The 19,851-nt window shown below is 43.6% G+C and overlaps 1 protein-coding gene and 1 long non-coding RNA gene across 7 annotated transcripts in view; both read left to right on the forward strand.

Moving 5' to 3' along the window:
- Positions 1-15,558, forward strand: part of ZNF608 (zinc finger protein 608) — a gene marked incomplete at its 3' end in the record, with an annotated part of 113,347 nt that extends 97,789 nt beyond the window's left edge. For 5 of the 6 annotated variants that reach the window (XM_084778238.1, XM_084778236.1, XM_084778237.1 and 2 more), the window contains 7 exons: positions 3,406-3,493; positions 3,992-6,446; positions 7,962-8,379; positions 8,961-9,133; positions 11,968-12,121; positions 14,126-14,207; positions 14,907-15,558. In XM_084778238.1, coding sequence (XP_084634364.1) covers positions 3,406-3,493; positions 3,992-6,446; positions 7,962-8,379; positions 8,961-9,133; positions 11,968-12,121; positions 14,126-14,207; positions 14,907-14,913 — 3,377 coding nt within the window. Of the gene's footprint in view, positions 1-3,405; positions 3,494-3,991; positions 6,447-7,961; positions 8,380-8,960; positions 9,134-11,967; positions 12,122-14,125; positions 14,212-14,906 lie in introns of those variants that run through there. The other variant, XM_084778239.1, reaches the window with a different exon arrangement.
- Positions 1-19,851, forward strand: part of LOC311595534 — a 415,275-nt gene that overhangs the window by 380,200 nt on the left and 15,224 nt on the right. The window lies entirely within an intron of this gene.

Raw genomic sequence — 19,851 nt, forward strand, 5'->3', positions numbered from 1 at the left:
CGAACTAATGTATGTGTATGTCTGACTTCTTTAGAGAGAAACAGAACTTTAAGTCTGGCATTTTAAAATTCAAATCTGAAGCCGGGCGTGGTGGCGCACGCCTTTAATTCCAGCACTCGGGAGGCAGAGGCAGGCGGATCGCTGTGAGTTCAAGGCCAGCCTGATCTACAAAGCGAGTCCAGGACTGCCAAGGCTATACAGAGAGACCCTGTCTCAAAAAACCAAATAGTAGTAGTAGTAGTAGTAGTAGTAGTAGTAGTAGTAGTAGTAATAATAATAATAATAATAATAATAATAATAATAATAATAATAAAATTCAAATCTGTACTTTCTGAGCACGAATGTCGATCTGATTCCTGTCACTCACTATGCCTTTAGTAAGTTCTATGCTTTATATGGCCTTGGGTTACAATAATGTTGAAATTTGTAATTTCAACAAAATAATTAAAAAAAATTATAGACTTGATTTATTGATTGAGATAGGCTCTTACTATGTTGCCCTAGCTGGCCTGAAGCTTGCTATGTAAACCAGGCTGGCCTCCAGCTCACAGAGATCCACCTGCCTCTCTGCCTCTGCTGGAAATAAGTGTCTGTGCCACCACTCCCAAGAATTTCCACATTTCAGAGCTAAACCTCTTATTTGCACCTTCATGATGGCATGATTTCTAAAAAGTGGACCCACTTACAAAAACAAATAAGCAAGTTCATAGAGGAACATTTCTTAACCTCTCCTCCAACTTGGAACTGCAACTGTCTATAGTCACTGCGAATTCCAAGCTGAATTAACTACTGTGGCACTGTGCAGAGGCTTGCACAAGGAAAGATAGACCACCGCAGGCCCATGAATCTAATTATCACTGCTTGAGAAGACTTTAAAAAAAAAAATCCCTGGGAGTGGAGCATTTGTTTTGAGCATTTTAAGTTCAGAATGCTTCTAGAAAATTTTGACTTATTTAGGCTTCCTCAAAGTAGGCTTTTCTTTACAGGATTTTACTCCTCCCAGCACAGACAACAACGTGGCCCACGTGGCTTCTAGGCAGTAGCAGATGTGAACTATTTTCATGTGGAAGTTGCAGCTGATTGATGACCTGTGTTGGGGCCCTTCCTTGTCTCTGGCCCAGTAACCCTCTCCTAGCTTTTGGCCGCGTATTTGGCTATGGGGGTACTGCGTGCTTGGCCTGTTGGCTGTGTGCAGCTGTGTACTGGGGATCGTTGGGGGACTGGGGTGGGGCTGCTTCCAACTTCCAGGGCCTTGGTGGGGGTTCTGGCAATGATTCAGTTCTCTAGCCTTGGGGAGAATCCTTTCTCTTGCCCAACCTTTTCTCCTTGCCCTATCTTCCTGTGTTCGGGCCAGCTGCATCGGTCCAGCCAATCAGATGCAAACGTTCGCTGCAGGCATTGGCCAATCGGCGGCCTGCATTTGCTGGAAACGCGAAACCCTTAGGGGAAAAGCAGTAACAAAAGCCTTTCACTGCAGACAAATGTTAAGTGTCTGTGCAGACTTTTCCTGTTTTTAATTTTATTACTGCAAGAATGGAGGGTTTGTTGTTTCTTTCATGTTTCCTTTCAAGCAATTTTAATTATACATTTGCGCTACAGCAGGGACTCTGGAACGCAGTGATTTCAGCCTATTGCCTCTGAAGCTAAAATGCAGTAACCTTCTGGCAATACAGATACATTCCTGCACTGTAAATATAGCTGACATGCTAAAGAATTTTAAGCAGCTGCAGAGGTCTCTGACACCACACACAGTGCCCCAGAGAGCAGATGATGAGAAAGCCAGCTCAGTCAGCCCCTCTCCTCCAGGCCCCGCCCCCCTTTCCTGAAGGGATGCGCTCATAAAGAATCCTTTCCGATTGTTCTGTCTTGTGCAGTTTTTGACCGAATGCCTAATTACCACTGATTCTCATCGCCGTGGGATTTTTTTTTCCTACTTAATGGTTAAAAACTCCCCACCCCCATGGTGGAGTCACAGAGGAATTGAGAGTGATTTGAGGCAAATTTTGGGATTCCTCCTAGCCCTCTCCCCCCACCCCCACCCCCCACCCCCAGCTAGACGACTGCTACAGTCTAGTAGGTGGGGTTTACCGTGAGTAAATTCAGCTGTCACATAACCAACAGCAGCCGCGACCATATGGGGAACAATTTAAAAAGCGCCTTTTGAGATTGGGGAGAGAAAATTTCCCTTACCCAGTAGTCGAGTCCCAACCATGCAGATATTTTTACCTTCGATTTAAAGGTTCTCCAGCAAAAAAGAGTCTTGTTGCTTTGTGAGCTTCCCAACATGCCAAACAGTGCCAAGAAAGACTTGGAGGGAGGGTCTCTAGGGGTGGAAGGACAAGCAGTAAAAGAAACAAAGGCTCCCGGAAATGTTTCATTTATTTACCCTACTCTTGTGTATGGCACAAAATACTGCTTCTTTACAAATATGCTTTAAGGAAGTGATTTTTTTTTTTAAGTGGCACTTGTCCTCAAGAGAACAAGCAGGGCGTCAGATGATGTTTCTCAGCGACATTTGGCATACCAAGCGCACTTAAGTTTAGTAATTCACAGATGCGGTGCTGAATTAAAGTGTCTGTCTGCAGACTGCAGTACAGCAGAGGAAAAGCAGGGCGGCTGGGAGGAAACAAGTGGGTTGGGTTTTCAGTTCTCTTCTAATCCCCTGTAGCAAATGCTTAGCAAAGTTGACTGAAGATAACCCCAAGAGCAAATGTATTGTGCACACTTATTTTCTTAGGAGAGCTATTTTAAGAGCCTCTGAGACAAGACCAAACAGTAAAACGGGGCCCATTCTGAACTTGATTACTGTCTCATACAGTCAAGGAGGGGAGGATCCAGGAAAGGAAATCACAGCTGCCTCAAGGCCCCACTTTTCCCTCTGTGCCTATTTGTTACATATCTGCAAATGTTTTCCCCCTTAATAAAAAAAAAAAGTCACCATTGTTTTATATTTTTGAATTGGAAACCAGATTCCTTTCAGTCATCCTCTGGCTTAGGCACCAGTAACTCCGGCTTGGTTTATGTTGGCTGCCTGCCAGACGAAAGCAATTATGTGTAATAATAGAAAAATTAAGAGGTGAATGTTACTGTTTTACAGCAGGACATGGCAAAAACCATTTCCTTCTGTCAGCAATATCTTGATCACACCCTCACACACTCTCACCCTTTGCACCACATTCGTGAGTGAACACACACACACACACACACACACACACACACACACACACACTTCCTGTGGGTTGTAACTTGAGGTCACTGAAACCAGAAAGAGGAAGGATGCAAACCACAGCTTTGAAAGCCAAGTGAGAATAGAACTTTGCTGTTAAAAATAATAGCAATAAATGAAGTGGAAATAAAGTCATAGGTGTTAAGTGCCCCCCTATTCACCCTCACTCTCCCCTACAGGTGTCCTAGTGGTCAATGTCACGTGGAGGAACAAAACGTATGTGGGGACCCTACTAGACTGCACCAAGCACGACTGGGCCCCTCCCAGGTAGGTGCCTTTCCTTTCTTGCTCCTTCCTCAGCCTCCCCCATCCTGTTTCTGCAAGAAAACCATAGAAAGAAATTAATAATCTATAAAACTCTTCCTGTAATTGAAACCAGGCAAAAGAGAAATGAGCCATTCAGGCCTCAGCTAGTAAAACACAGATGCTGGCTTTCTTGTCAGTCAGATCTCTTGTCCTCTCTCTCCCCTCTCTCCTTTGTTTTCTTCTTCTCCTTAAAAAAAAAAAAAATGGGAATTTGAACTGATCGAAAGCCAGCTCTTTGAGCCGCATTCCTTTGACTCTCTATGGGTGAATATAATCCAGTGGTAGCAGTGAAAAAAATAGAATGTCCTTCCCTTGGCTGCACCCCCCCCCATCCCCCACCCCCCCACCTCAAGCGGCCAGGGTAGTGGCTACACTTTGCTTCCTTGTGTCCCTGTGGTTTAACCTGTGCTCTATCCTTTTGGAGATGCTTTTGGTTACACCCATTCCTTGTTTCCCTAGGTTTTGTGACTCACCAACAAGTGACCTGGAGATGCGAGGGGGCAGGGGCAGAGGGAAGAGAGCGAGGTCGGCCGCGGCTGCCCCTGGCTCCGAGGTCAGCTTCACCGAGTCCAGAGGGCTGCAGAGCAAAAACAGAGGGGGTGCCAATGGGAAAGGGAGGCGTGGCAGCCTCAATGCCAGTGGACGAAGGACACCCCCAAACTGTGCTGCAGAGGACATAAAAGCCAGCCCTTCCTCTACCAACAAAAGGAAGAACAAGCCCCCGATGGAACTGGATCTGAACTCCACCTCTGAGGACACTAAACCGGGGAAGCGAGTCCGCACAAACTCCAGAAGCACCCCTACCACGCCTCAAGGGAAACCAGAGACTACTTTCTTGGACCAAGGCTGCTCTTCTCCAGTGTTAATTGATTGCCCCCACCCAAACTGCAACAAAAAGTACAAGCACATAAATGGCCTGAGGTACCACCAGGCGCATGCACACTTAGACCCAGAAAACAAGCTCGAGTTTGAGCCTGACAGCGAGGACAAGATCTCGGACTGTGAGGAAGCCTTGAGTAATGTGGCCCTCGAGTGCGGCGAGCCAAGCACAAGTGTGTCAGCATATGACCAGGTGAAGGCACCTGCATCCCCCGGGGCCGTGAATGCCCCTGGCACACCCAAGGGTAAGAGAGAGCTCATGAGCAATGGCCCTGGTTCTATGATCGGGTCCAAAACTGGCAAGAATTCTGGCAAAAAGAAGGGCGCAAACAGTGAATTGAGCAACCTTCCGGTCATCTCCAACATGGCGGCCACCTTAGACATTTGTTCAGCAGCAGACGGCAGTCTAGCTGCGGAAATGCCCAAACTGGAAGCAGAAGGACTGATTGACAAGAAGAGTTTAGGGGATAAAGAGAAGGGGAAAAAAGCAAGCAATTGCAAAATGGACAAAAACCTCTCTAAACTGAAAGGCGCCCGACCAATCGCCCCAGCCCCAGCCCCTACGCCCCCACAGCTGATTGCTATACCGACTGCAGCCTTCACATCCACCACGACGGGGACCATACCTGGACTACCCTCTCTCACAACCACTGTGGTCCAGGCTACACCAAAGAGCCCTCCATTGAAACCTATTCAACCAAAGCCCACAATCATGGGGGAGCCCGTCACGGTGAACCCAGCTCTGGTGTCGCTCAAAGACAAGAAGAAAAAGGAGAAGCGAAAGCTAAAGGACAAAGACGGGAAAGAGGCTGGAGGTCCCAAAATGGATGCTAAACTGGGGAAGCTAGAGGACGCCAAGATGGCTGGCAAGGATTTGTCTGGGCATTTTTTAAAGGACCATCTCGGTAAGAGTGAAGGGCTCGCTAATGGCTTGTCAGAGTCTCAGGAGAGCCGCATGGCCAGCATCAAAGCTGAGGCGGATAAGGTTTACACGTTCACGGACAATGCGCCCAGCCCTTCTATTGGGAGTGCCTCACGGATGGAATGCAGCACCTTGGTGAATGGGCAGGCACCCATGGCACCCCTGCATGTGTTGACCCAGAATGGGGCTGAGAATTCAGCGGCCAAGACCAGTAGCCCAGCCTACTCAGACATATCAGATGCTGCCGATGATGGTGGTTCTGACAGCAGGTCGGAGGGCATGAGGTCAAAGGCCAGTTCCCCATCAGATATCATTTCTAATAAAGACGGTGTTGTGAAAGGGCATTCTTCAACTTCAGCACAATCATCCCAGCTGAAAGAGTCCCATTCTCCCTATTACCATGGCTATGAGCCTTATTATTCTCCAAGTTACATGCACCCTGGACAGGTTGGTGCCCCTACAGCTGGGAATAGTGGGAGCATGCAGGGCATGAAGATCAAGAAGGAGACAGAGGAAGATGCGGAGAAGAAAGACAAGGCAGAGCAGTTAGAGGCTAAGAAAGTGGACCACAATCCCACGTCTCTACAGCCTCAGCATCAGTCAGTCATCACACAAAGACACCCTGCCCTGGCCCAGTCACTTTACTATGGCCAGTATGCCTACGGGCTCTATATGGACCAGAAATCTCTGATGGCCGCCAGCCCTGCCTACAGACAGCAGTATGAGAAGTGTTATGAGGACCAGAGGCTGGCAGAGCAGAAAATGGCCCAGAGTGGCCGAGGAGATTGTGAAAGAAAGGCTGAACTCCCCTTGAAAGAACTGGCCAAGGAAGATAATAAACAGAAAAACATGCCATCGGCCACAATCTCAAAAGCTCCCTCTACCCCGGAGCCTAACAAAAACCATTCTAAACTAGGGCCATCAGTGCCTAATAAAACTGAGGAGACAGGTAAATCACAGCTTCTCTCCAGTCACCAGCAGCAGCTTCAGGCCGACAGCTTCAAAGCTAAGCAGATGGAAAACCACCAGCTTATTAAGGAGGCTGTAGAAATGAAGTCTGTCATGGACTCTATGAAGCAGACAGGTGTAGACCCAACCTCGAGATTTAAACAAGTAAGATTGTGGAGTGTGGTCCCAACAGACAGGGAGCAGTCCGAGTTGTGCACATGTCTTGGGCTGGATCTTGCTAAACATCTTAACATTGGGAGGAAACCATCACCAGGGGGTTTTCCTCTTCTCTTGAAAAATATGCTGAAAGATCCTCGGGAGTTCCTATACAACTCTATAAGTATACATTATTCACTGTCATGGCGTATAGCTAAAGGAACTCTGGGCATGCGCCCTGCAAGTGTCTGGTACCTAAGCCTAACTCTGATGAGGACTCCTGATTTCTTCATGAGCCAAAAGTGAAGGCATTCCACTACAGGGCCTCTAAAGTTGCTCAAACTCTGAGGTTTCGTATCCTGTCTCTAAAACACTTGTTCTTTTTATTTACCAAATTTTGACAGCACCTTCTAAGATTTTTTAAACCCAGATCACTGAGTTCCCACTTCGTATTCGGCATTAAGGAAGTTTGAGCACCAGACATCCCTCACGAAGGAGTCTGAGATGCCCGGATTTCTATTTCGTGTTCTGCCTAGAAGCCAAGTAGAACTCTTGTGCTGTGGGTTTACAAGGAGTCGGGAGCTGCAGGTGGTGGGTCTCAGGCTTGGAACACAGCAAGTGCAGTCGCCATGAAACTGTACACATGCTAGTGCTGTCACCCCGACTCACTGCTGCCCTGTGTGCATTAATTCTGGTCTTCCCTGGCACCTACACCCCAGCTTTACTCCCCACACTTGCCCCCTAGTGAGTCAGAACAAGAGTTCTTACTGGTCTGTGCATATCCGGCCGAAGTTGGGACCAAGGGCCAACTTCAAACTCTCATTCAGGACCTGAAGCCCTGGGTGGGTTTACGCCACAAATGTGCCAAGTCATTAAGGGCGTTTGGACGCCCAGTTCTATGCCTTCTCTAGCTCTAAATCAGGTTGCTGTTTGCCAGGGTTGCGGCAGAACAAGACAATTTAGAAGTGCTTATGGGTGGGTTTGTTTTCTAATAAGTAGAACATAATATGTGCCATTAATTTGATATTTTTGGTTTTGATTAAGATGTTAGCATTTTAATGAGAAGTGAGCCAGCATAGTGAGCCTCAGCTGCAGTCAATGAAAAAAAAATGTGTTAGGAAACCAGGAGACTTTTTTTCCCCCTAATTGATGTTAATAACTGTAGTAATCACTTAAAATTTCTACTATTAGTTTGAGGTAGGGTTTTTGAAATCTTCTTTACCTGTGTGAGATAGTAAAAGGAAAATGAAGATTGAATTAAGCATCTCTGAGGATGTTATGTAAGGCTCCTCAACCCAGTTGCCACGTGACCTTGATACTGGCTGAACTTTAAAAGCGTTGTTTTAGCCTGTGTTGGAAGGATTCGTGTTAAAGCCTACCTCAGACATTAGTGCTTTATCAGAGTAGGCAGAACCGCACCTGCTAATTTAGAATGAGATAGCAGAAAATAGTGCTGCCATGTAAATTAATGGGTTTGTTCGGTAACCAATGAAATTTTAAGACAGATCTTTATTTTAAAACCAGGATCCAGATTCAAGGACGTGGCATCATTATGTATACCAGCCCAAGTATCTAGATCCACAAAAGCCAGAAGAACTTGATAGAGAAAAGAAATTAAAAGAGGACAGTCCAAGGAAGACTCCTAACAAAGAGAGTGGTGTGCCCAGCCTCCCTGTGTCATTAACAAACATCAAAGAGGAGCCCAAAGAGGCCAAGCGCCCCGATTCTCAGTCGGTAGAGGAAAGCAAGCTGAAGAGTGATGATGGGAAGACTCCGGTGAACTGGAAGGACTCTCGGGGGACCAGAGTGGCTGTGTCCTCACCCATGAGTCAGCATCCGTCCTACATACAGTACTTGCATGCTTATCCTTACCCACAGATGTATGACCCCAGCCACCCTGCATACCGGGCTGTTTCTCCTGTCTTAATGCACAGTTACCCTGGTACGTGTCATGGGTTCTAACTACATTGGAGGGAAGAGGCTGTGTGCGATGATAGCTATTAACAACTGAAGAGAAATTAGAGGCTTTGAGAATGACGTTTGTTTTGCTTGGTTTTTAATGCTGCTTAAAGTCCCAAAGACAAAACTGATTTAATATGAGATTTTTATATTTTATAATAAAATGTCAAGCGTCCTAGGGCTTTAGCTTCCATGCTTCCTGATGGCTTACTGTAGACGTTTAGACGGACAGATACTTTACTGCCTGTGGAAATATTCTAAGCACTTACTGTCATAACCATTATAGTTACTGTTTCTTTCACTTAAGCGGACACATAAATGGATGAAGTAGCTGTAAGCTCAATTCTGTTTATACCCTCCGTTTATCAGGATGAATTAACCAAAGAAGAAAATCAGAGAACTTAGACACCGATAAACAATGATGTAACCCATTCTTAATGTAACCCCTTATTTTAAGGTGTCTGACTTGGACCCAAAATTCAAGTAATCCAGCCGGTTTTTTGTTTTGTTTTGTTTTTAAGATGTAGCCTATAATGTGATGTGACATTTGTTGTCTATCTGCAGGGGCTTATCTCTCTCCAGGATTTCATTATCCTGTTTATGGGAAGATGTCTGGGAGAGAGGAGGCAGAGAAAGTCAATACCAGCCCCAGCATCAACACAAAAACAGCCAGCGAAGCCAAAGCCCTGGACCTGCTCCAACATCACGCCAACCAATACCGCAGCAAGTCCCCTGCTGTAAGCCTCCTTTTGTTAGTGGTTAAAAGGCCATGTTTGGGGGGGAAAGGGGGACAAGCAACAGAACAGTCTTGAAAGAGAAATGGTTTTGGAACCCAGCTGGGATTTCAGGATGCTGTTCTATTCCGATACATAAAGAATGGAATGTTGAAATATAAGATGTGATCAGTCACACAGGAGGGAGAAATGCCATTCAAACCTTTGTGGGAGTGGGGAGCCTTTCTGTTGTAAAAAAATATGCTGTTCTTCGCTTACCCAGGAGGAGATGTGTAAGGGAGAAACTTATATTTCTAGTTCCTTTTGGTGTAAAATGTTTGTTGTTAAAACACTAGGAAAGGAAGTATTGGAAAAGGCTGCAGACTCTTGGCCTGTTTGACAGATTGAGCTTTTATAAAATGTGTGCTTAAGGATGGAGGTTGTAGCCCAGTGGTAGAGGACTTGCCTATCATGTGCCAGGATAACATCTGTAGCCTGAAAAACAAACAACCACAACAAAGACACAAATTCAAAACAACAACAAAACCTAAAATGTAATTTCTTCAGAACCAACTTTCAAAGATCAAAGGGTTTTTTGTTTGTTTGTTTGTTTGTTTTGTTTTGTTTTGTTTTTTTAATATATATAAATTGAAAGACTGGCTTCCTTTCAAGATAGTAGCAAATGTGGCCCACCATTACGCGACAGTGCTGGATGGGAAGAGAAGCCCATGCTAGACACTTGGCTTTGCTTCTTGTATGTGTACATAAGTAACAGTGGCCAGTGACCAGAGAGACTGGTCCCCTGTGCCAGTCTAACCACAGTAGATATCCAAGTTTCAGATCCGTCTGTTAACCTAGGTGTTCACATGGTCCATATTCACAGTCAACAAGCTCGTATGGGAAGATGCTGAGGGTCCATGACACACAATAACCATTAATTTTATTCAGACATAAGTTTGAGTCCTGTGCAATGTGGGGCTCACATGCCAGCCTGAGTCTTGTGGCTAAGGAATAAAGGCCACATCTGCTGCCTGCTGGCCTTGCCGAATTATCCTATCCCTGTCATTCCACGGAAGTAATATTTTTTAAAAAATGTGTATTTGTAAAATATGCTCTTCCAGCAAAATGACAATGTTTAGTCATAAATACTGTTTATAAAGAGACCAAAGAAAAGCAATGGCTCCTGGTTGGAAAAGAAAAAGGATGAGATGATTATAACAGTGTCTATGGGGCTAACACAACCACTACAGAGTAACTGGGAAAGGTGACCCATGCATAGTCTGATACCTTACCGTAATTCCTCATTCAGCACATACACTGACTTTTTTCCAGTGAGAGTGCCGGAACAAGAAAGGAGAGCTAGCTTCTAAGAGGGAGACACGTATTTGAGACGCACGGTCCTTAACCCCTCTCTGATGTGGATGAGATGGAATTTGTGATGACCACTCAGAAATGAAGACTGGGCTGTGGGTCCGCGTCTCCTTGAATATCCAGGGAATTGGTTCCTGATCCACTTTGTGGTACAAAATCTGAAGATAACCGAGTCCCCTTTATCAAAGGATGACACAGTGTTTGCCTATAAAGCTACATTCATCCTGGTATCTCCAGTCATCCCCAGATTACCTCCAAGAATCTACTACAAGGAAATCGATATGGAAAAGTTCCTACCCAGCACTGTTTAGAAACAATGGGGGATAAAACACGTCTTAATGGCTTTAGTATGCCAGATTCCTTCATAACATTTTTGATTCAGACTAGCTAAATCACAAAAGTGGAGCTCATGAATACAGTCAGAAAGTATAAAGTGATTAAAATATGTGTGCAGTGTAAAGAAGCATTGTATATTATTGTGAATTTGGGTGTGCATTTTTGTAGGAACAAACACAGTGAATACTTTTTTGTTTTTACTCTTTGAGGCAGGGTTTCTCTGTGTAGTCCTGACTGTCCTGGGTCTCACTCTGTAGACCAGGCTGGCCTTGAACTCAGACATGGCCTACTTCTGCCTCCAGAGTTGTAGGACTAGAAGTGTGTGCCCCCATACCCGATTACAATGAATACTTTTTTTCTTTAAATTATGAGATAAATTCCCTCCACAAAGCATAAATAAAAGTATAATTAGAAAACTTAACCTCGGGGCTGAAGCTGTGTCTCAGTAGTTAATCTTCCAGAGGACCTGGGTTCAATTCCCAGCACCCACCTGGCAGCTCACAACCGTCGGTAACTTCAGATCCCTGTATGGCACCCTTACATAAACATATGTGCTAGCAAAACCATGAATGTACATAAAATTTCAAAAAAAAAAAAGTTAAAAAAACAACCTTTAAAAATAGTCTCAAAAACTTCTTTTAAAACTCATATATAGGCCAGCAGTGCTGACGCACACCTTTAATTCCAGCAATTGGGAGGCAAAGGCAGGCAGATCTCCTTGAGTTCGAGGCCAGCCTGGACTACAGAGCTAGTTCCAGGACATGCAGAGCTGTTACACAGAGAAACCCTATCTCAAACAAACAAAAAAACAAACAAACAAAAAATGTATTTATAAAAACTATTTCTGAGAGACACCAAATGGTTTCTAAACAACAGTTTTGAGTAATTAGTCTTGAGAAAATTTTTGGCAAATATTTGCAGAAAACACTGGTGCCATTTGGCTTACTCTAGGAGGTTCTTTACTGTTAGCCTAGTTCTTTTTTTTAAAAAAATGCATGTCTTTTGAAACTATTTTCCATTGGTATGGGGTTTTAAGTCCCTTTAGCTACTCAGTGACCTGCATGAAATAGCGTGGCTATTGAGGGAAAGATGCTTTGTTATGTCTGGTGTTTGTATGTCAGTATATTAAAGGAGGGCATTTTCCTTTTCAGCCGGTGGAGAAGGCGTCGACAGAAAGGGAACGGGAGGCGGAGAGGGACCGGGATCGCCACTCCCCCTTTGGCCAGCGGCATCTGCACACACACCACCACACCCATGTTGGCATGGGCTACCCTCTCATCCCTGGTCAATATGACCCTTTTCAAGGTCAGCATCTCATCCCGTCGGTGCCATTCTGACTTGGCAAACAGTTGCTATGACTGCCTGTCTCTATTTTAAAATAAAGACATTGAACTTGGACTAACACTAGCTGTAGGGAAGATTCCTAACACTTATTTCTTAGTATTCCCGAGAGATAGAACTAAGGCTGTTTGTATTCTACTGAGACAAGAAGTGGCTACCACTTAATAATTGTCACTGGGAGATGTTATCACACAGACTGAGGGTGGTAGCCAGTGTCTGGGGCACCAAATATAATGATCAGAAGATCAGATAGCTGCTTCAGGGAAAAAGTAATGAAAACAGAGCCATGGTAGGTGGCTTTGGTGAAATCATTTGCTCTGATATCTCCAGTTCTTTTAAATTGTCCTTTTGCCATGCAAATAACTAGTGTGATCAGGTCTGACATTTCATAACCCAACCGAAGGGTACTTCTCATCCTTTCATGGATGTGACACATTCACTGAAGATGAGGAGAGACAGCTCATTCACAATGTACTAGGCACTTACATCTTACCTGTCCCTTCTATGTTACCTCACTAGGGGTAGGCAGCTGTCTCTACTTTGTCACAGTTCAGTTGGAAAAGTTGTAGCTAGAGAGCCTGGTTTGGATTATACTGGGCCACTCCTGGTGAGAACTTTTTTAGTAGCATGGGGGAGGCCCCTCCTACTATTCGTTCACAGGGCATGGCAGGGAAGCAAGGCTTCTGCAATCTATTCCTATAAGAACATTAACCCTCAGGTCCTCATTTTACTTTAATTACCACCTCATAAGCACTTGAGTCCAAATGCAATCAATGGGAATCTGGGCCTCCACAAAGGATCTTTAAGGGTGGGGGAAATAGATAAATTGATAGATAGATGATATAGATAGATGATAGAGCAGAGCTTGGAAGGGAAATGAGTTCCGTTTCTAACACATGACAGACGTGAGCAGAATAAGTCTATTGTGATTTTTTTTTAATGTTGCTGTAATGTCTCAAATTATCTCTGGAAAAAATTTATGCAAATAAAAATCACGGGAAGGGAGAATAATCTTCCCTGTTTGCTTTGTTTACTGTGTTTTCCCTGGGACTATTTTGTTTCTCCCTTTTTCTTTCTTGTATAGCATTAGTCTAGAAAGATCTGAGGCTGGCCCTGAGCCCTACCTCTGGAATACTGGCATGCACTCACTCCACCATCTGTTTCTCTGAATCATTTTAATGGGACTCGAGTTCTTTATTTGAGGCTGTTCAGCTCTCCCTTTTGTCTTATGAATCATGACTTTTTAAAAGTCGGTTTAGACTTTTAAAAGTGCAGGGGTTTTTTTGGGGGGTGTTGTTTTTTAAATTTAATTGATTTATCCCCTGTACTTTATAAGATTCATCATGTTTAAGTCACTGGAGAAAATAGTAGAGTGACAAAAGTCATTATAAAAGTTTTCTAAGCAAAATAGCATGTAACCTCTCCAATTCACTATGACTTCTGCTTCCTATTGCTAGCTCATATCTTTTTGTTTTGTTTTGTTTTGTTTTTGTTTTTGTTGTTTTGTTTTGTTTTTGTTTTGAGACAGAATTTCTCTGTGTAATAGTCCTGACTGTCCTGCAACTCACTTTGTAGACCAGGCTGGCCTCAAACTCACAGAGATCCACCTGCCTCTGCCTCCCAAGTGCTGGGATAAATGGCGTGCACCACAATCTCAGCTGCTCTTATCTTTTATTTCTCTTGATCTTTCTATTCAGGAATACATGCAAACCTCTTAGCACCATACAGAGCCAGTGAAGCGGAAGGCCATATCTTCCAATAGTTATTAAGAAAGGCACCAAATGTTCAATAAAGGAATAGATATTGGTGACACCGAGTGGTGTGTAGTCTTCCCTTGCCACATGAAACATTTCGTGTGTGTGCTTAAGAAAGGACAAACCACGCCTACTGCCTCTTTGCCCTTTCCAGCTAAGCTGTTGTCCACTCTTCTTCCAATGTCATGGAAACCCGTCATTTTCCTCCCACTAGGCTTGACCTCTGCTGCCCTCGTTGCCTCTCAGCAGGTGGCTGCCCAGGCGTCTGCATCAGGAATGTTTCCTGCACAGAGAAGGTAAATAACCCTATACCAGGAATTAGTTTTCTGGCAGAGATGTGCTAAAGGGAGCAAGGAAGAGGACACAGGCTCCACAGAGGCAACGCTCGCTGCCTTATGCTTGACTTTACTGTAATGCATGAACCTGTCATGGCAGGATGTTTTATGTGGGATGTAAATTCCATGAGCCTTATTCTAGAAATGTGATGTTGTACATCAGTAAGGAAATGATTGGTTTTTAAAAAAACTATTAAGATACAGGTAATGTCCTTAGGTTTAGAAAAGGTCAGCCTTACGACTTTGTTAACAGTATTCATGGGGCTGGGGCTGTAGCTTGGTTGTTTAACCCTTGACCAGCGTGCGTGCCCAAGATCCTAAGTTCTAGCCTTTGCCCTATACCATAAAATACCAGGACACAAATCCCGTCATCTCGAAATGCTAAAGGTGACATTTGTTGCCTTGTGTTTTAAGTTTTCCTGCAAGCTGTCCTAAGAAGAAAAATAAATTAAAAAAAAAAAAGATTATCAACATAGAATTAACACTCTGTGAAAATGTAGCTCCTTGCTTTGTGTTTCTTCATTTCCCTGGGGAATTCCACAAATGAAATAGAACTACCTACCAAAAAAAAAAAAAAAAACCAACCTTTCAGTGTCGCTATCTTTACATGTTCCTGATTGTTCACAGAACCTGATGCTAAGGTGTGCTTTTCTTTTGCAGAGAATAACAGGATCGGAAGTGTCCGGTGTCATGTGACTGGATCACATGGGGAAGCGCTTTGTATAGATAGACATCAGTTCCATGGTGTTAATTTGAAATGCCTTAATGGCAGGCAAAAACCAGTCATTTCATTTTGTAAATTACAGATTTTATCACAGAGTAACAAATGTTGCTGTAATTAAACTTCTGTTTTATATATATATATACGTATACATATCTGTATATATACATATATATATATATATACATACATATATATATATTCTTTACTTTTTTGTAACAGTAACCAGGCTCGCACACACAGGGTCTGCTGCCAAGTTGCAAACCACTCAGTAAAGGAAATAAAAACTGTATTTGTCATGTTGAAAGTGTTAGCCACAACGGGCTGCTTACATACTTTTCCTTTTCAATTGTAAATAAATAATGTTCTGTCTCAGTGTGCCTGAACCTTGCATATCCTTCATCTCTCTCCCCCATAAAACCCCTCAGAAAGGCGGACTGTGATGACGACACTTGGTACAATTTAGATGTCTAATTGGTGGCTCCTGTTAAAGACGCATCAGTGTAAAATGTTCCCGTAGTCACTGTTTGTACTTGTTTATTGTGGAAATAAATACTTTTGGAAGGCATGGGGTTGCCAGAACCACAAAAACTGTGTTGTATATATAATGTAAAAATTAAGATGGGGAAATAATGAGCATCTGTGAATAATGAGGTGTCATTTTTTGATGATCTTGAATGGCAGATAACCCAATAGCCTGCATACCAGAGACATCTGTGATCGCTCTGTTACTTGAATAGCCCTGCAGTTTTTTTTTTCTTTTTCCTTTAATGTTTACAATTATCCAGTTTTAGAAGAGAAGGATTTTACCGCCATTGCCTGGTTACTTGTTTTATGCTGTAATCTAGTTTATTTTATGTAAAATGTATATTGAATGCTTTCCTTTTTTATACCTGCCTTAAATAATTTGGCAATCAGAATTAAAAGGTTTTGTTTTTTTTTTTTTAAACAATGGTTTCTTGTGTGTCTGATGTTACTTCTCTTTGGCTGGGAGTGAGTCTAACTTTCAGAGAAGCATTTTTTTCATACTATAAGTATGTAAGGTAACAATACACAGAAACTAACTTTTCATACATGATACACTGGTATAACAATCAAACACTGTGTTCACTTTTGTGAATATGTCCATAATTACAGTACATTTACTCTAGACATGGACACATAGCACCCAAATTGATAGACACGGATGGAATAGTATGTTAAACGTGTAAGTCTTTTCTTGCTTTTTGTTTTTTTGTGTTTTGTCTTGTTTTAATTATTTTTATTTTTATTTTACGTGCACTGGTGTTTTCTCTGCATGTGTGTCTGTGTCTGTGTGAGGGTATCAGGTCTTAGAGCTACAGACAGTTGTGAGCTGCCATGTGGGTGCTGGGAATTGAACCCTTGTCTTCTGTAATAGAAGTCAGTGCTCCTAACCGCTAAGCCATCTCTTCAGCTCCTCTTTTGTTGCTTGTTTGTTTATTTTGTATTTTTAAACAGGATCTCATTATGTAGTCCTAACTGTGCTGGAGCTCACAGAGATCCTCCTTCATCCTCCTCCCAAATGCTCATATTAAAAGCACGTATCACAATGCCTGGCTTAAACATACGTTTTGTGTCATGTGGACGGTAGCTAGAACATATAAAATGTCAGCTAGTTGTTATTGCAATGAACATAACAGAAATTCCCATACGCCCAGGGCTTGTATTTCCTATTAGTGCACACATACGGTGAAATACATGCACATAGTAGGTTGTCTAATAAATGCTATGAAAAAACTGATGGATGAAAGGGGATATGTCGAGTATGTGTGGGAGTTTGGAAGGCTACTTAGTCTGGGAAGATGCCACTAAATTGACGAGAAGAGGGTTCGTGTAAACTTGTGGGAACGAAGCATTAAGGTGAGATGGAAACGCCAGTTCAGTGTCCTCCACTGGGGGTTTGCTTTGTTTGGGATGGGCTGTTTTTGTGGTTTGTTTGCTTTTGGTCTTGGGGCTCGAACCCAGGACTCTATGCATGCCAGGCAAATGACCTGTCACTGAGCTGCATGCCACAGCCCTTGAGCTTCCTTGGCTTTACCATCTCATTCCGTGCTCTACCCTCCATGACTTTCCTCCAATCACTATGCAAGTGGTTGAGTGGGTAGACTTGGTTGGGATTGGATACATTGGTTTAGCACGCCTGTTGCTTCACAGATAGGTTTTTTTCACTGCTGAGTAATATTCCCTCTGCTTTGGCAAATCTACCATTGGCTTGCAAGTCTAGTCCATGCACAGGAGAGAGAGGTCCGTCACTTAATTCTCAGATTGTTTTTCCTTTGACTACCACTCACGTAGTTTTTGTCATGTTTCCAAGCTCCCCATTTTTTTCTTCTTTTCTTAAGACTTGGTGCCTCTTCTGTAGTTAAAAAGCACACATGTGCTTTCTCTGTTCAAACAGTGCTTTCTGGTGTCTGTTGGTGGATTTCCTGCGCCTCCACTCCCTGACCAACCTCATAACTGCCAAAACCCTAGAGCAGAGTGCAGGTCCGCTTTCGTTCCTGCTGAGAGCTGGGCGATATTGTGGGTTCCTGAAGATTTTCCAACTTTCAGTTTGGCACGTTTTTTTCAAACAATAGACGTGAATCCAATCTTTCGGTTGTAAAATTCCACATTTTTTGCATATCAGGCTTCTGATTTAGGAGGCTAAAAAGATTATAAATAGGTGCATTCGACTATACTTAACTCTTCCTTTGCAGTGAAGGGGGCGGGTGGTATGCTGATAAATATGAAGAGAGGCCTGAACCCACAGGCCATTCGAACAGCCTTCCTCCGACCTAGGCTTTTACTAGAGTGTTTTTCATGACGGGTTTACAGTGATCACAAAAATGAAATGTTTCTCCCCTTTACCAGGTCATGAATTGCCAAAGGCCAGACCTCGTTGACACTGTGTGCGCCATTTCTCTGCCTGGGTCTATATTCAGCACCGAATGGTGAATTAAAGATTCCCCAAAGACAAGCATACTTGGCTCCATTATATTACTATGATGAATCTGCCATTAATACGCTTCTAATTGTTTTACTTTTATAGACATAAAATCAGTCCCCTTAGTGACTAATAATAGGGTTTATTGATTTTACTAAACATTATTCATTTCAGGCCTGCTCATATCAGCTTGTCCTGAACATATGCAAAAAAAAAAAAAAAAAAAGCCTCCAGTGCTGGCAGAGTGCAAATTAACTTCATGGAGAAATTCGAATGAAGAGCTGTTTACAGCTGCGGTCCCATTGAATGCCGAATATTCAAAACAGGGCAATAGGCTCTATATAGAACCAGTTATTTCTAGCTTAGATTCTCAGATGGCTTTTTTATGGAAACTTGCCATTGATGTTCAGCCCAGGTCATTAACACATGCGGAGTGAAAAGGCTGGCCTTTTCCATTCACACTGGCTCTGACCCTGACTTAACGTGGTTGCAGCCCAAGGCCCTGCGAGTGACCTGAATGAATAGAGCTGTTTGAGACCAGGATGAAACAGCCCGTTTAATGATAATTACTGGTCAGTCCAGTCCCTCTCCTCTGAAAAAGAAACAAGACAGGCAAAGCCATTTATGATTGTTTGTGCCACTAACCACAGCCATTTTATTCACTGTTCCTGCAGCCCTGTGCGTCATAAATGCTGTTTTCTTTCAGTTAACTTAGGGGAGGGGAAGAAAACAAAGTGAAGCCCTGAAAGCTGACTATTAGGCAGGGCTCAGCCACGGATTCCACTTTAGTTCTGTAAACAAATCCTAAGGAAAGCAGGGAATGGGGCCTCAGCCTCAGCACTGTGGTCGGTTTGGAGCAGCCAGTGAGGGCTTTGTTTGGGAAACTGGTCTGTGTGCTCTGGGCTGCTCACCTGGGATCGGGCAAAAGCAACCTCCCACATAAGCTATCATCACCAGCTGGCACAGGGAATTTAGAACACCTGACCCCACCGCGCCCACTGCACAGTATAGAATCCTGAGTCCTGTCCTTTTGTTACTTTAGAGAAATAACAAAACTGGCCAAGCAGTGGTGATCTCTGAGTTAGAGGACAGCCAGGGTGACAAGGGGAACCCTGTCTCAGAAAAAAACACACCAAAAAAAAAAAAAAAACTGGATTGGGGAGATGGCTCTCTGAGATGCAAAACATGGGTTTGCAGGCCCAGAATCCACGCAAAGCTGGATACTCAGTGCCGCTTACCTGTGGCTGTAGAACTCTTTCTGCTGGATCAGAAAGAAGGAGAGGAACCCGCAGGCTAGCTAGCCTGATACACACAGCTTTGGACAAGGAAAACACCTCTCGGAGTCCAAGGTGAGGACTAATAAGTGAGGTGGTTCTCTGAGCGCCACTCGCGCACACCCACACTCGCAGACGTGCACGTAAGAACACACATGTACACACAGAAGTAAGAAAACCATGGATGGCTCCTGGTAATGCTATTGAGACTAATGGATGAAGTAGGATCAAATTTTGGGCAGCAGCGGTGGCAGTGGTGGCTTCTGAGAATTTACTCTAGCTCTGACTATAGTACCAGATTTATTTATTTCCTTCCTTCCTTCCTTCCTTTATTTGCAGAGGCACACACATACACACAGAATACACAGTAAATATGTGGAGATCAGAGGACCACTTGTACGGAAACTGATTCTTTCCTTCACCATGTGGGTCTCAGGAACTAAGCACAGGACCTCAGCCTTGCCGGAAGATATCTTTATATACACTGAGCCATTCTGAAGATCCTGGTCTAAACTTTTGTTTGACTATTTGTATGTTTTTCAACACAGGGTTTCTCTGTATAGCCTTGGCGGTCCTGTAACTAGCTCTGTAGACCAGGCTGGCCGGGAGCTCACGGATAACCTCCTGCCCATGCCTCCTGTGTGCTGAGATTAAAGCTATTCAGCA

This window comes from Acomys minous, assembly GCF_964271855.1.
Source record: "Acomys minous genome assembly, chromosome: 4".
Taxonomy (NCBI): Eukaryota; Metazoa; Chordata; class Mammalia; order Rodentia; family Muridae; genus Acomys; species Acomys minous.